This window comes from Capra hircus, chromosome 29 (genome assembly GCF_001704415.2).
Source record: "Capra hircus breed San Clemente chromosome 29, ASM170441v1, whole genome shotgun sequence".
Classification (NCBI taxonomy): Eukaryota; Metazoa; Chordata; class Mammalia; order Artiodactyla; family Bovidae; genus Capra; species Capra hircus.
In genome coordinates this window covers 32,414,098-32,426,250 of record NC_030836.1, presented here as the reverse complement: position 1 = coordinate 32,426,250, position 12,153 = coordinate 32,414,098, and the positions used below count along the sequence as shown (strand labels likewise).

Sequence of the window (12,153 nt, the reverse complement as noted above, 5' to 3'; positions counted from 1 at the left end):
TCCAGGCAGGTCAGGGTCCTCTGGGACCACTCCTACCAGCTCTGTGACTCTGTCTCTGCCCCTCTGTGCCCCATGACACAGCAGATGGGATCTGCCCCACCAGGAGTCTGCAAAGGAGCCTCTTCCTCCGGCAGGTGTGGGTGGGACAGACCTGATGCCCCAGTCACACAGCTGTCCTGGGGCCTCACAGCTCTCAAGAACCTGGGACTCACAGGACAGCAGCTGAGAGTGATCCTCTGCTGTGGAAACTGGAGAGGAGGCCTCTGACCCCACCAGCAGCAACACTGCACGAGGGCATGAGGCCAGGACTCGGGCAGCCCCCCACCAGGCCTCTGCTCTGCTAGCCTCCTGGGTCACCAGCTGTTCTGCTCACATCCTCAGCGCAGACACCGCCTCCAGGCCCTCTCCAGACAGTCACACTCTCGCCTGCCTGCCCCTCCATGCTGTGGGGGAGCCTGGTTCTCCCACACGAGCCGTCAAGTGATGGAGTGCCTGTCATCTACCACATCAAGAGGGGCCCGTGTTGCCTGAGTGACAGAGCCATCAACCAATCAGGAGGGAGGGACAAGCACTCATCATACATCCTCTCCCCACCACAACCAGCAAGCTGAACGATGCTGCACAGAAGCCCTCGGCTGCTCTGGGTCTCAGGCAGCCCCGAGAGCCGCAGAGGGAAGGCCCAGAGGGGCCTGGTGCTGGCAGGAGTGGATGAGCCACTGGGAGAGGGCCTGTGCCCCTCGCTGACACAGCGGGGGAGCAGAGAGCTGGCAGGACAGTCGCCCCACCAGGTGTGAGCCACACACCCTCAGATAGTGAGAAAAAGCACCTCACTCCAGGTGCAGACAGAGGAGCTGGCTGGCACCGGCACGAGGACAGTGTCCAGAAGGCCAGCCTGGCCCTGAGCCCAGCCAGGGTGAGGCCGGCAGGATGGATCAGTGGACAGGGACAACCGCATGGCCAGAAGAAGGACCCAGAGCGGGCTCCATTCACCTGCACTAACTAACCAGCCCCGGTCGGGCCTCCTCCAGGGCTGACCCCCCTCCCTCGCCCCGGCCCCTCCTCTGCCCACCTTCCCCGAGGCAGCCCTCCCGTCCCCAGCATGGCCAGTGCGCCCACTCACACTGCACAGTGAGGTACGCCGAGGCCGAGGGCGAGCGCCCCAGGCTGTTGCTGGGCACGCAGGTGTACTTCCCCGCGTCCTCCGGCTTCACCCGGAAGATGATCAGGGTCCCATCGATGAGGATCCGCACCCGCAGCTTCAGGTCACTGCAGGGACACAGGACACATGGAGGAGAGGGTCTTCCAAGCGATGCCAGGGCAGTGTGCCCATGAGTCCTCCCCATGGCTGATGCGTGGGATAGGTGCCCCCCACACTGACACTGGTCTCAGCGCACAGAGCACAGGAAGGGGACCCCAGCCCACCCTCCCATCCCAACCAGCTCCCTGAGCCCAAAGGCAGTCTCTGCTGGGAAGCCTCACCCCCAGGAGGCCTGGCTGGGCCCTGGGCAGGGCATGCACTCACTTCTGGAAGTAGACGTTCTCATCCTGCCAGTACCAGGTGTAGGTGAGGTTGCCGGGGTAGGCCTCCGCCCGGCAGGTGAGCAGTGCATCCTGGGAGATGTTGACAGTGATGTTCTCAGGAGGGGAGACGATGAAGGGAGGCCCTGGGGGACAGGGACAAATGTGACCTCTCCTGGGGGGAAGGGACCACAGCACCAGCTGCCAGGGGGCTCTGCCCCCTCGGAAGGGGGCGCCACTAGCCCCAGGAGGGACCAGGCCGGCAGTGGTCCAGAAGCAAGCAGCACAACTGAGCAGTTGTCATGGAGACGCATCCAGCTGCTGCCTATGCTCAGGTTCTTACTCACCCTGCAGGTCCCAAGGATGCAAGGGGCCCAGAGGTGTGGCCGCGCACAGCCCGTGGCAGACACCCACCCATGCACAGCCCCTCTGCCAACCTGGCCCCCTGAATAGCCAACTAACCCCTCCATAGATACACACACACGGCAAGGAGAAAGGCCACTCTCTCGACCCACAGAAGGAACCGGCCTGCCTCTAGAGGAGTAAGAGGCTGACCACAGGTGGAGGGGCATCAGGAGAGGAGGGAGGAGAAGCAGAGGACATGGCTGCAGTTCCAGCAGCCCTGGTGCTGACTTTCCAGACACCCTGTGGATGTCACCCGCTCTCGCCCAAGTCAGGAGGCTGGGTGCAGCCACCCCCCGGCTCTCTCCAGAAGAGGTGGGGGAAGTGGAGCAGATGGACAGAGGCCACCCCTTCTGGGGGGCTCAGGGCCCCAGGCAGAGCATCGCAGGTGCTGACCCCACAGATGCCAGCCCTGACAAATGCCCTCCATGTTATTTAAGCCTCTGGGGTTGGACTCAATTCAAACCTTTACTTATTAAGGCAGTCACCAGAGGATGGAGTCTGGTGGGGGAGGGGGTAGTCCTCCCCCGGGGAAGGTGGAGACACCGCAGGACACCACCTGGACATTCAGAGAAACCAGAAACCCAGTCGGCATGGCGCCTCCTGCCACCCCGTGGGAGGGCCACTGAGGGCCACCAAGGGAGGCCACAATATGGGGATGAGACCCCACCCGGTTCCCCGCTATCCCCAGCTAAGCCACCCACACCCTGGGAAGACCCCCAGCTCAGTGGGGCCAGGACTCCCTTCAGGAGGCCTCACCTTGGACGAGTAGGTGGGTGGTGTGCACCGCCTCCCCCTGGATGCTGTACGCACGGCAGGTGTAGGCGCCTCTGTCCTCCCGACTGACCGACGTCACCGTCAGGCTGCCCTCACTCACCTGGAGCCAAGCAGATGGACTCAGCTCCCACCCTGGGCCCCACCGACACCTTCCCAGGTGGAGGGGGCCTCGGGGCCTGTGCACTGGGAAACCTCCAAGGTCACAGGTACCACCCAGTCACCCTGCTACCTCCAGCCCCACCTGCATCTCCGCAATGGTGAATTGGTAGCAGGACAGGAGGCGGGGGGCAGCCAGGAGGGGGTGCGGCGGCCCGAGACAGACCCACACTCACCTGGTACTTGTTGCTAGCACCTAGGAGTGTCCCCTCCTTCAGCCAAGTGACAATGGGCTTGGGATTCCCAAAAGCTGTGCAGGTCATGGTGACGCTACCACCCTCCTTGGCCTCAATGTACTGAGGGGGTGTTTCTGTAAAGGTAGGAGGAGCTGCAAGAGACCCAAGGCACAGGGGGCTGATTAGCTGGCTGTCCCACACACGGCACCCTGCTCCAGGGCCCGTCCCACAAGTCCAGGGCACTCCTGGAGGCAGGGGGTAAGCAGGAGACAGGCTCTGCCCACCTGCCTTCTGGAAGGGAGACCTGGAACTCAACAGTCTGGCTGGATCCCAATTCCAAACTTTCTCTGTTGTATCCACCTAATTCCAAATAAAGGACTGTTTGTCCAGCACCACAGGGTGCCTCAGAGGCGCCAGGGACACGGGGATAAACGAGCCACCCATATACCTGCAGCCCTTCACACCTCGACCATCCAGAGACCCGTCTTTCTGTAACTCCAGCCTAGCCAGGCCCACGGTTACAGGCCATATACCATCTAGGCCCCATGAGGCCTAACGTGGATCACAAACCAGGTGACATGGGATCACCTAGACCCTGAAGAAACAATCCTACATCTTCTCCCAGCCCAGCCATGGCCACTCCCTCCCAAATTGCTCCCCCAGCACCCGCTTAGGAGTCCTGACTAAAATCCCACCCTGTTGAAACAATCAGCTTTTAACATACCCCATCTTATCTGTCGAAGCTGCTTTTAGAAGCCACCTGATCATCCTCAACCCTCTGGACAATCACCTGGGGTCTTCTGGCCCAGCCTGAGGGTCCACAACACCGGGCTGGGCCGGGACTTCTGACCTTGTCTCAAGGCTCCAAGCTCATGTCCAAAAGCTACTCACCCTGTAGCCCTGGGCTCAGCTATTCTAGGCTCTACCTAAAACCCTGTCCTCCACACTGATGGGAGGAATGATCCAGGTAGAGTCTGTGAGAGGAGCTGGTAAAACGTAAAGCTACTGAATGGTGGTCATCTTGCCATACTGTCATCGCTGTTAGCTGCCCAGAGCTTCTGAGGCCCCAAGGAGAAGCTGTGAGAGGGGTCTCCTAGGAGGTAGCCTCGCCCCAGGCCCAAGCAATGTTAGGGGACATAGCTGTCCACCAGCCACCACACATCCCTCAAATCGACTCCAACACTCCAGCCTTCCTGTCTTTCTACAAGTGCCAAGAAATTCCATCCCTGGGACTGCTGCACCTGCCATCCCCCCTTCCTGGGCCATACTCACATCTCCCCCTTCTGGTGCTTCTACATCTCTGCTAAAATGCCACCTCTGCCTCACCTGGTCAGCCGGTCGAGGAAGGCACTTGCTGCAGTCCTGTCCCCTGAGACAGTTTAAAGCACTTACGACCAAGTCTCCTGAGAACAGAGATCTCCGTAAATCCCAGTATGTGCTCAGCTTTTAGCACAGCTCAGGTATGGAAGTGAGAGTTGTGCTATAAAGAAAGCTGAGCGCCGAGGAATCAATGCTTTTGAACTCTGGTGTTGGAAATGACTCTTGAGAATCCCTTGGACTGCAAGATCCAACCAGTCCATCCTAAAGGAAATCAGTCCTGAATGTTCATTGGAAGGACTGATGCTGAAGCTGAAGCTCCAATACTTTGGCCACCTGATGCGAAGAGCTGACTCACTGGAAAAGACCCTGATGCTGGGAAAGATTGAAGGCAGGAGAAGGGGACGACAGAGGATAAGACGGTTGGATGGCATCACCGACTTGATGGACATGGGCAAGCTCCGGGAGCTAGTGATGGACAGGGAAGTCTGGCAAGCTGCAGTCCATGGGGTCACAAAGAATCAGACATGACAGAGCAACCGAACAGAGCTGAAGTGGCAAGTTACAGAGTCTCAACAAATGGCTGAATGAACGGATGAATGCCATGAAATAGCTGCATGCCTGCAAGCGCACGTGCACACATACCAACACAAACGCAAACATAAAACTAAAGACAAGACGACGGTGAGATGACCTTCTTCAACAATCTCCCCAATGCTCCGCTCGGTGTGGCCACAAAGGTGGCCACGAGTGAAGGCCGGGTGACCGGGGAAGCGGTCTTCATCACGCACAACAAACATCTTTGAGAAAGTCAATCCTGCTGCTGCTGCTGCTAAGTCACTTCAGTCGTGTCTGACTCTGTGCGACCCCATAGATGGCAGCCCAGCAGGCTCCCCTGTCCCTGGGATTCTCCAGGCAAGAACACTGGAGTGGGTTGCCATTTCCTTCTCCAATCCTAACCCGACGTTAAACACACCAAAAGTGATGGTAAAACACATTCTGTGTTAGTTGCACAGTCATGTCTGACTCTTTGTGACCCCATGGACTACAGCCTGCCAGGCTCCTCTGTCCATGGAATTCTTCACAAGAATGATGGAGTGGGAAGTCATTCCCTTCTCCAGGGGATCTTCCTGACCCAGGAAACGAACCTGGGTCTCCTGCACTGCAGGCAGCTTCTTTAGCATCTGAGCCACCAGGAAAGCCCCCAAACACATTCTAAGCCCTTGCAAAGGGAACCTGGCTTCCGAACCCCATACTGCCTCCTATCATGGCCCGTGAGCCCATCCTAGCAGAGTCCTGCTGCCAAGCCTGCACTTGAACTACAGCTCACACAGCCTCAGCCTCTATTACCTCTGTGTCACGCTTAAGGAAAAGATAATACAATAAATTATGTCCTGAAGTGACAAATTAATTACTAATTAGATAATTACTTTATTATTTAGGTGCTAATCAGGAAAGCACTTTGAACAATTTCAAGTTTTCAGGAAAATAACGGTTGACTCCCGACTATTTACTGGATTAGGTGTGAGCCTGCCAGCTGCATTTCCAGCTTAATTCTTCTTTTTTCACACATGCCCTATAATTAATCATGCAGGTTAGAAATAGGCTGGCCTCTCCTCCGAGCAGTTCACTGACAGAAAGCAAGGCCTGACTCGGCCTTTTCTAGTATTTCACATGCAATGAGAAAATAATTGGATTTGCTTCCTCCCAACTGGCCTTGAAGAAAACACAGAAGGAGAAGGAGACAACTTGTGATTCTAATTCTTCATTTTCCCAGGGTGATCCCGGTCAGAAATGCCTGACAGGAAACATTCTAGGTTGGAAGAAATGCAATGTTTGTGCTCCAGACTCTTTCCTTCAATAAGGGAAGTATTTACTCTAGAAGAAACCTCAGAATGCAGGAGGAGGGAGGGAGGAAGAGAGGGTGAGGTCGCTCACCTTGGGAGCAGGGCCCTGGTAGGGAAAGCATTCCATGATGAGCTGAGCTCCGGTGCTAAAGCCTGGCCCTTCATTCCAACAACCAACCAGGCTCCTGAATGTGGTAGCTCTGCTTCCTCTGGGCCTCCAGGCATGCTGTTCCCTCTGCCCTGAAACACCCTGCCAGCCTGACCCCCCGACCCCCCTCACCTGGTCAACTCCTCTTCCCCAAAGGGTCTCTGCCCAGGGCTCATTTCCTCAGAGAAGTCCCTGTCCCTCATGCTCCCAAAGCTGTACTGCAGTCACCTGTGGACCTGACTGTCCCCTGACGATCCTTCAGAGCTCCGTCTGCACACCCCCAGAGCCTGCCGAGTGGACATTCAGGAACACATGTTGATCATGGGTCAATTCCCAAGGGCTCTTCGACCACCCAGGCCACCTCTGCCAGCCCGAGGCCCTTCCTGGGCTGCCCAACTTGGTCTTTCTCTCCCATGAGGGGGAGGGTGACCCATATCCTGCACAGCATGACCCCCGCACAGCCGACGTTCCAAACGCAGCACCAGGCATCTTCATCCACAGCCCTTCCTTTAATCTTCACTACAGCCCTGCACACAGGCACGGTTCTTGGAAACAGAATAGTGAAGCTCCCCGAGGGGAGGTGGGTGTCCTGGCTCAGACAGCGAACGAGGTGGCCTCACAACACAAGCCGAGTGTCGTCGGGCCGCGTTCCCTGCTGGTCCTCCCGCCTCCACTTCCTGGACAGGACCCAGCGGCGACGGGAGGCAGGCAGGGCTCTGACGGCATCAGCCCGCCTCGGGAGACACACGAGAAAGCAGGCAGCGTGGGGGCTCTTGGCTCCGCGCTCCATCAGTGGTGCCATCAGCAGTAGGCCTACCTTCCTAATTACACTTTGCTTGGACTAATATTAAGCTGAGTTTTCATTCCCGGCACAGACAACAGCTGGCATTGAAAGGAAGTTGACTCAAAAGCTCACCGGTAGTGGGGACACCCCACTCAAGGTTTAAAATAAGCCCACCGTTGGTCTCTGGGGACTGACCGACAGGAGTCAGTTGTGTGCAGTGAGTCAGCAGCCTGGACCACTGCCCCAAGGCCACCACTCCTAGGTCTGTTTGGTCCCAGAGGCCAGTCTCAGGCTAAAACACTATTTTCCCAGGGCCCTCGATGGGTTTTCAGGGCAGAAGGTGCACAACCTGACCCAACCTCATGAGACAAGGCCAGTGGAAACTGGGAGCTCACAAGCCAGGACACTGACAGTTCCTCTCTGCTGAGCGTGCAATTCAGGGTCACAGACATCACACCCACAAGGACCTAAGCTGTGCCTAGGCGTCCAAAGCACATGTGCCGTTGAAGCCTCGACAACCAGCTTAGTATGCATGGCACATGGCGGCTGAATACACTATGTCACAAACTGAATCAAGAGTAAAATAAAGTAAAGCAAAAACCCTGCTCCCCTCCACCATGGGGATCACTTCCTCTTCCAATTTCTCTGGGTTCCAGTGTCCCCAGCTCCTTGGGAATTTCCCCTCCCAAGGAAGGGCTCCCAGGGGCACAGGGATCCCTCGGTCCCAGGAAAGACCCTGGCCCTGTGAGAGACCATCACCCTTCACCCTAGGAAGTAAGTACCCACTAGCATCGGAAGGGTTACCCTCCATGCCGGGACCAGCAGGATTGCCACCCGGCCCTGGGTTAGTCCTGCTGCTGCCCATCAGTTGCAGCTCAGTGGCAGGCTGACACTCAACAGTTACTCAGGCAAATGGACTAAAGGAAGGCTCTAACAGGGGATCCCTGAAGAGGGTCTTCCTGCAGCTGCCCTAGAATCCACCCTGCAGATGCTCAACCCTCCCGGATTCCAGAACCCAGTTCCCACCCCCACCCATGGTGACCGCCGTCTGCCAGGAGCTGCCCAGCCTCTGGGACTCCAGGACGACCAAGGGGCCAAGGGTGCAGCTGGTATCTGACCAGTGGACCGGGCCAGGGTCTCCAGGAAGGCTGAGGAACTTGGCGTACAGCTGCACCAGGGTCTCCAGGGCAGGCTACAGCCACGGGCTGAGTCCCAGGGGCATGAGAAGAAGGCTCAAGCACACGCAGGACACACACCAAACACGCTCGCATGCAGGCACACAACCCGCACAGCGCGCACCGTGGATGGTGAGATGCACCCAGCTGCCGTTGTGGAAGGTGTCGTACTGCTGGTCGAGCAGGAGCACCTTGCACTCGTACCAGCCCTGGTCTTCGGCACGCACCTGCTCCAGCCGCAGGGATGCCTTGTCATGGAGGCTCGCACGGCCTACGGAGAGGCAACAAGAGGGTCAGGGCAGGGCGCTGCCCCCTGCAGCCCCAGCCCCGCAGGGACAGCCTCCCTCGACTCCAGCCCAGGGCAGGCAGGCCCCGCACAGGGCAGACCCAAAAGCCCTGCTCTCTCTGCCCACCAGCTGCACCAAGAAGGCTTCAGTTCCCTGCACCGTCCCATTCTCTAGGGGTGGAAGAGAGGAAGGAGCTCTGGTGAGGTGGGACAGGAGAGGATGAGTGGGCCTGGGGACCTCCGCCCAGGCTGAGCAACATCCTGTCCCAGGGGTCCCCGTGGCTGCCACGCCAGCACCCCGTCTGTGTGGCTTCCCTACAGCGGCCAGGGGAGAGGCCACCAGGCACAGGGTGCTGACATCCCCTTCCAGTCCTGCCGCTGGGGCCAGAGAGCAGAGAGCACTGGTCCAGACAGAACCCACCCCTGAGCTTGGCTAGAGTGGGGGTCGGCATGGGGGGTTGTGCGTAGCCTGAGAATGCAGAGCAGCTGGCAGATAGAGCACCGATCCATTCTGAGCCATCCTCCCTAACTCAGACCCCTTCTCCAGAGTGCCCTCCGGGTCCTCCCTCCGCCTGGCCCACTCCTCGCCCCAATGTCACGACCTCCTCTGCTTTCCTCCTTGTGTTTTTGACACTGGCAATCTGCCTACAAATCAGACAGTCCCAACCAACCAGGGCCGGAGAGACACAGACACAGGAAGACAGAGAGGGGCAGAGAGAGAGAGAGAAATAGAAGCTGACAAAAATGCAAGGCAGACCTCAGAGCCCAGAGGTAAAGATAAAACCCATGTCCTGCCAGCTTCCTCTCTTCCTTTAAACCCCAGCACACACACACCCACACACACACCCAAGCACACACTCACACTGCCCCGTGCCCTCCTCCCTGGTGGGCAGGCCCTGGCAGTGACACAGTGAGGCCCAACTGGCAAGAGTCATTGCAGGACAAGACACAGGGGGCCAGGAGGAGGCAGAGCGGGTGCCCAGACGCTCCCTCCACCCGGGACGAGAGGCCCCAACTTCAGAGCCAGAGGGAGGGAGTGGGCGAAGCCAGACAGAGCAAACCCCGTGGCTGCCTGCTGAGGCTCTGACTCAGCTGCTTCTACTGAGCCGCCCTCCAGCCAGTCTCCTCTCCCACGCGGCGGGCTCTGGGCCTCCCTTCTCCTCTGGCCTCCAGATCCGCAGGGGCCCCTGCGGATCAGTAAGGCTGTTCAGGAAGCCCTGTGTCTGCCCCACCTCCTTGTCCCTCTCCTCTCGCCACTTAATTAAAACCTACCAGAGTGCAAAGGATGGGAGGACAGAGGCAGCGACTGGAAAACAGAGATAAGAGGCCCATCGGAAAGGACAAGAGGTTACAAGACACACGCAGGGGGGACAGGGCGGGGGCCCCCCCCGGAGCCAGGCAGGAAGCTAGGGCAATGGGGTAGCCCTTACCTGCATATTCAGGGTCCACATGAGGCGGGTAGTAGCCGAACTTGATGAAGATGGGGATGGGCACCCCGAACTTGAACCACTCCACGACATAGGGCGGGGGCTGCCCCGTTACCGGGTGGACCACGTCGCATCGCAGGACCACGCTCTCGCCAGCCCTCGCGGTCACGAACTCGGGCTCCTCTCGCAGGCCGTGGGCACCTAGCAGGACAGCCACGTTGGGACGTGGGAAAGGAGAGGCCAGGAGATCCTGCCCGGCTGTCCCAGAAACCACCTCTGCCCTCCCAACCCTGAAGAGCACAGCCCAACCATGCCTTTTCCCAGTGACACGCCTACCAGCTCTGAGGAGGGTGGCCATTGGGAAGGTGGAGGGGCCTCGGCCCCTCTGTGGACACCAAGGTCCGGGCAGGTACTGCAGCCAAGGGTGAATGGGGACCTCTTCTTGCACCAGGATGCTTCCTGCTAGAGCACAGCGGGAAAACTCGGAGACGGCATCCTCCCACGCCCCACCCCCAGCTCAGCCTGATGTTCACAGCACCAAACAAGAGCGTTCCACACAGAAGTGGGGAATCCCCAACAAGCTGAGCAGAGGCTGCTCCTGGCATCGCCAGAGGGAAAACCCCACCGGCCTGAGCTGGCCTCTCTGCCCCTCCTCCCTCTGCCCAGCCCGCCAGGCCTGCCGCAGAGGAGGGAGTGGGAGGGGCCTCCATCCCTCCCGTGTACAAGCCCCAAGTCTATCAGCAGGAGAAGCCCCAGACACCACCATTCGGACCGCAAGATGCTGGGGACACAGGAGGGGGACCCTGGGGCCACTAACCTCAGCCAGCTAAGGGGATCACCCCTACCTGGCAGAGGACAAAGCATGTGGCTGGATAAGGCACTGACATCCTCCAGAAAGGGACTAGAAGGGATGGGAGATGAGACAGGGAGAGGCCCATACCCCCCAGCCCCAGCCCCAGCCCCAGCGAGAATAGGTTAACCCAGTCTCCACCCCAGGCCTGCGGCCCCACCTCCAGCCTGACTCGGGCTGCCACACCAAAAGTCACCTTGTCCACCTTTGTTCCCAGTGAAAGAGCCCGCTGGGAGGCCCCTCCCCCCGCCTTCCCGCCCAGCACCCATGCAACCCACCAGACCCCGCCCCTCCCCTCCAGAGCTGGCTGGGCCCCTCCAGGCAGCACCACGGACAGCGGCTGCTCCACTGAGGCCCTGGCCTGACTGTGAGCACACATCTGACCCCTGTGGGCTCCTGCCAGGCGCCTCTGTCTGGCTCTCCTTTGTGTCTCGGTGTATCTGGCTCTTTCTATGTATCTTTCTGTTTGGTTCTGTCTCTCTCTCTCCAGTGTCTCTCCTGTGTCCATCTCTCTCTGGTTCCTCCTCCATGTCTGTCTCTCTGTGTCTCTGTCTCTCTAGCTCCCACCCACATGAGTGATGCTGTCTACCTGCTCCCCTCCTTTGTGTGACTCTATCAGCGTGTGTTGGGGGGGGTACATGTGGGGTTCCATTCGCCTATGCTGGGGAAGGGGTTTTGCTTTTCTGCTGCCTGGCCCCTGCATGCTTGTGTGCTCTGCCTCTCCAGGTCCATGACTCTCCTTCTCTCCCTCCCGCTCCAGCTCCCTCTCCTCCTCCCGCAAATTGCGGAAGAAGGAGGAGGCAACCCTTCTGGAAGCTGATTGGCTACTGGTGACATCACTGTTTTCTAGAGAAAGAGCTAAGATCACAGAGTATTTTTGGAGCAGAGCACAGTGTTGCCCTCACCTGCCTGAGGCCCCAGCAGGTTTCCCAACCCTCCCAGACCTGCTTTAGGCAAAGGCTAAATTCCAGCCCCTCAGGGAAAGTATAGCAGGTTCCTCCCAGCCCCCACCCCACCCCCTGGGGGCACCAGGCAGGGACTGGGCCTGCCTCACAGCACCCTGGCACAAAGGCTGACCCTGGGCCCTGGAGGGGTGGGCAAACAACAGACGTGTGCACATGAGTGCATGTGTGTACACATGTACATGTGAGTGTGCAGACTTTGGAGAAAAGAAGAGGAAACACAGGAGCCAGGGCAAGAGGAGGGCATGCCTCCCAGGGGCGGCCACCTGGGGCAGGGGGCAGGGTTGCTTGCCCTCCTCTCATAGAAAAGGTTCTGGAGGCTTTGGGA

At 58.8% G+C, this 12,153-nt stretch overlaps 1 protein-coding gene across 5 annotated transcripts in view; it reads right to left on the bottom strand.

Moving 5' to 3' along the window:
- Window positions 1-12,153, bottom strand: part of IGSF9B (immunoglobulin superfamily member 9B) — a 47,952-nt gene that overhangs the window by 28,650 nt on the left and 7,149 nt on the right. For 3 of the 5 annotated variants that reach the window (XM_018043350.1, XM_018043351.1, XM_018043354.1), the window contains exons 1-6: window positions 10,017-10,940; window positions 8,425-8,571; window positions 3,030-3,181; window positions 2,680-2,797; window positions 1,523-1,664; window positions 1,121-1,266 (exon numbers count right to left, since the gene is read on the bottom strand). In XM_018043350.1, coding sequence (XP_017898839.1) covers window positions 1,121-1,266; window positions 1,523-1,664; window positions 2,680-2,797; window positions 3,030-3,181; window positions 8,425-8,571; window positions 10,017-10,371 — 1,060 coding nt within the window. In that variant the 5' untranslated portion in view covers window positions 10,372-10,940. Of the gene's footprint in view, window positions 1-1,120; window positions 1,267-1,522; window positions 1,665-2,679; window positions 2,798-3,029; window positions 3,182-8,424; window positions 8,572-10,016; window positions 10,941-12,153 lie in introns of those variants that run through there. The other 2 variants (XM_018043352.1, XM_018043353.1) reach the window with 1 other exon arrangement.